Genomic DNA, 3,481 nt, shown 5'->3' on the forward strand with positions numbered 1-3,481 from the left:
AGATGAGAAAGAAGAGCTCAGTGCGCAGGAATGACAGCAGCTGGGTGTGAGTGTTACGGAGAAGTGCGGGGAAGGCAGCTTGCCCAAGGGGGGCCCAATCATGGAAACGACAGCAAGTTCCTCTAGAATCCCCGACTTGGGATCCCCAGGACGTGCATCACTGCCCTCTGCATTTCCACCCAGCATATGCCTAAACTGGGGCTGTCCATGGAGCAGGCTGCCTCCCCCTCTCGTCTTAGCAGCCGTAAGACTCGGAGGGGTGCTACTTGAGGGGAGGTGTTCTCAATTTAGAAATATCCCAGCCCTTTTGGGGCAGCGAGAGAATGCGAAAGATAAAGTTCAGAGAGAGAATGGAATCGGGGCGGGGGCGGGGAGAGGCGGGGCGGCGCGGCCTCCCGGGCACAGCCCCGCGCCCGGCTCAGTCGCTGTCGCTCTTGTCCACCAGCACGGCGTCCGACTCCTCGGTGATCTCCAGCAGCGTGTGCACGTCGGGGCTGCTCCCGCGCAGCAGGTCGGCCGCCTCGCCGCGCTCCGCGCCGCCCTCCTCTTCGTCGGCGCCTACCTCCACCATCTCGGTGGCCTTCAGCACCTCTACCTCGCCCTCGCGGATTTTCTTGACGTGGAAGGTAAATGGCGGTACCCTGTAGACCGCCGTCTTGGAGCGCGCGTAGACCACGTGATCGGGCGTGAAGGACTTCCGCAGCTTGTCTCGCGAGGTCTTAAGCTTCTCCCGCCGTTCGGCGGGGACGAGGCGCGTGCCCAGCTTGTTCATACGCTTCTCCAGAGTGTGCCGCGTCTTCTCCAGGTTCTCCTTGGTCTTGAGGCGGGTCCTCTCCAGGTTCTCGCGGGTGCGCACCTTGGTCTTCTCCATCTTCTCCTTGGAGAAGGCCTTCTTGAAGTCATCCACGCGCCGCAGGCCGCTGCGCTTGATGCGCTCGGCGCGCGACTCCTCGATGACCTCCTCCACCTCCACCGCCTCGTCCGACGACAGCTCGAGCACCGCCGCGTCGTCCTCGGGCCGCTCGCCCTCGGCCAGCTCGTCGCCTTCCTTCTCGGGCAGCGCCTCCGACTCTTTCAGCGACTTGCCGATGCTCACTTTGGCCGGCAGTTTCACCTCATCCTAAAGGGAGATCAGAGCGAACAGATGAGGTGGCAGAGCCGGAGAACTGGGCGGGGACTTGGGGGGACGCCGGGCGAACCCGGGGCTGGGCGGTGGCACCCGTGATCCTGCGGAGTGCGTGGTTCCCGTGAAATCGGCCTGGACTTGCTCGCCGTTGTATCCCCAGCGCCTGGCACAGAGCTGGACACCTCGTGGGCGCTCAAGAAATATGTATTGAATGAATAGTAACTATACAGACAGGGCGAGGAGGGAACCGAGGTTCGGATCGGAGTCTGGCCTATGTTTTCGCACTTCAGTTAAGTATCTCTGCGGCCCTCCAACCGTCTCCTTGAGCCCTGCGACTACCCATTTTAAACCAGTCCTTACCCTTTGCGTCTCAGGGACCACAACTTAACTTTGGAAATGGGCAGAGCGCCCTCTGGTGCACTGAGCCCCACACTGCCCAAGCCAGGCCCAAAACCAAAGGGCAGAGTCTGTTTAGGTTGACGGGTGCGGGTAGGGGGACGAGCTCACAGCCGATCTCAGGCGGCCCCCAAGTAGGGTAACTTGAAGGCAAGTTTACCATAAAGGGAGTGCGTTTCCCAGACTTCGTATCATTTCAGAAGAACCAGTATTAGGGAAGCAGAGCTGTGGCCCTATCTCCCTCCCCCGCCTCATACTGTTTGACTCCACCAGTGGACATTCTCCACCCTCATGTAGAAATTGAGGAAAGAGGAGGAAGCTGGCTGGGAGCCAAGGACATGTTTTCTTCCCACCCTGGACGTTTCTTCTGGTTCTGACGTCCCTGCCTTGGAATGGAAGGGAGAGATTGCTTTTCCAATTCCTGCTCTTTTCCCCCCAAACAGGAGCTCAAGGGACCAGGAGTAGGAGGGCAAGAGATCCTGGAGCTCAGAGCCAGTTCTTCCCTCTTCCCCTGGGAACACCTAGCACCAGCACTGTTTTCCATTCCGGGAAGATTTTCCAAGATCCTGACTCTGGACCAACATTTCAGAATCTCAGGATCACCTCTCACCAGAAGGTAGGGGAGATTGAGCACAGACAGGAAAAGGGGACATAACCCAGAATGTAAACAGGCTCTCCTCTTTGGCCCAGACTCTCTTTAGGGACTTCCTACGAAGGAATGATAGGCAGTACTTTTTCTAAAGGGTTTTCTGAAGATTGTTTCGCAGAATTGTAAGAAAACCCCATCTGAGAAAAATGAGGCAACACGAGCTGACCCATCCCATGAACACACACACACGCACGCACATACACGTATATGTTGACTGCTTGGTATCTCTGTACCACCTGCTACAGAAATTCCTTCCCCAGCCCCCAACCTCTTTCCTCTTCCCTCCCATCCACATCCCCACAGAGTTTCCTGGTTTACATTGAAAACTAGGAACACCTCCTCCCAACTTCCTTCCCTCCCTGTCAATATTATTAGCAGGGACAAAGAGGGAATGCTGGCTCCACCTCTTCTCCCAAACTGGGAACCGGCTCTGCTGGGCACCAAGCCACCGCAAGCTCTCGTTACTCAACTACATCTCCCAGCAGGCAAGGTGACCAGGGCTCAGGGCATGCTGGGACTTGTAGTCTCCACCTGCCACAGCTGGCTGGGTACTATCATGGGCATCCTGCAGCAGTCCGTCCATCCTCTGCTTCTAATCACTCATGGAGGCATTGAAGGGGTGTTTTCCTTGCTCTGAGTGTAGGAGGGTCCCAGTCTCTCTTAGCAGTCCCTCTGATTCCCAGTTGTACCCTTTGGGTCTCCCTTTTGCAATCACTTCTCCCTGCCTGCCACCCGAGCGCTCTCTCTTAAACACCATGTTAGGACTCTCTATGATTATCTAAACTCCGGGCTACTTCTTCATCCATCTCCACCCAGAATTTACCGGCAGCCCTAGTATCAAAAAATGTCAGCTCTGATCTCTCCTTCACAGCCTCCTAGTCTAAAAACCCACCCACGCTCCCCGACGTTTGAAGGAGAATGCCTCCTTTCACTAAGCTCAGACTATGTGGATGAATTAAGGGAAGGATTAAGCGTGATGGGTGGGAAGTAATCAGGAAACAGTCCCTGCTGCTGGAAAACAGATCCACATTGTCTCCCTGCCCCACACCAGCACCCCTGATTCTCCCCTCTGCTCCACTCCAACCCGTAAAGGCTGAGCTGGCTGGTTTTCCTGGCCTCTAGCTTCCTAGATAAAGGTCTTTGCCAGCTGAGTTTGAACGTGAACAAGGCTGGGGAGAGAGTTCCAGACTTCTTGTAGCCAATCGTGTCTTCCTAGTGCCTGATGAAAGGTCTCAAATACAACATCAGGAGCAATCCCAGTGAGGGGAGGTTTATTCCTGGATCTGGGGTTGTCTCCCCCCCCCCCCCCT

The 3,481-nt window shown here is 56.3% G+C and overlaps 1 protein-coding gene across 1 annotated transcript in view; it reads right to left on the reverse strand.

Annotated features, from left to right (window-relative positions):
• Positions 1-418: 418 nt before the first annotated feature.
• Positions 419-3,481, reverse strand: part of CAVIN1 (caveolae associated protein 1) — an 11,046-nt gene continuing 7,983 nt past the window's right edge. The window contains exon 2 of the mRNA XM_007449842.1: positions 419-1,120. Coding sequence (XP_007449904.1) covers positions 419-1,120 — 702 coding nt within the window. The remainder of the gene's footprint in view (positions 1,121-3,481) is intronic.

Source organism: Lipotes vexillifer, unplaced genomic scaffold (genome assembly GCF_000442215.2).
Source record: "Lipotes vexillifer unplaced genomic scaffold, Lipotes_vexillifer_v1.1 scaffold2106, whole genome shotgun sequence".
Lineage (NCBI taxonomy): Eukaryota > Metazoa > Chordata > Mammalia > Artiodactyla > Lipotidae > Lipotes > Lipotes vexillifer.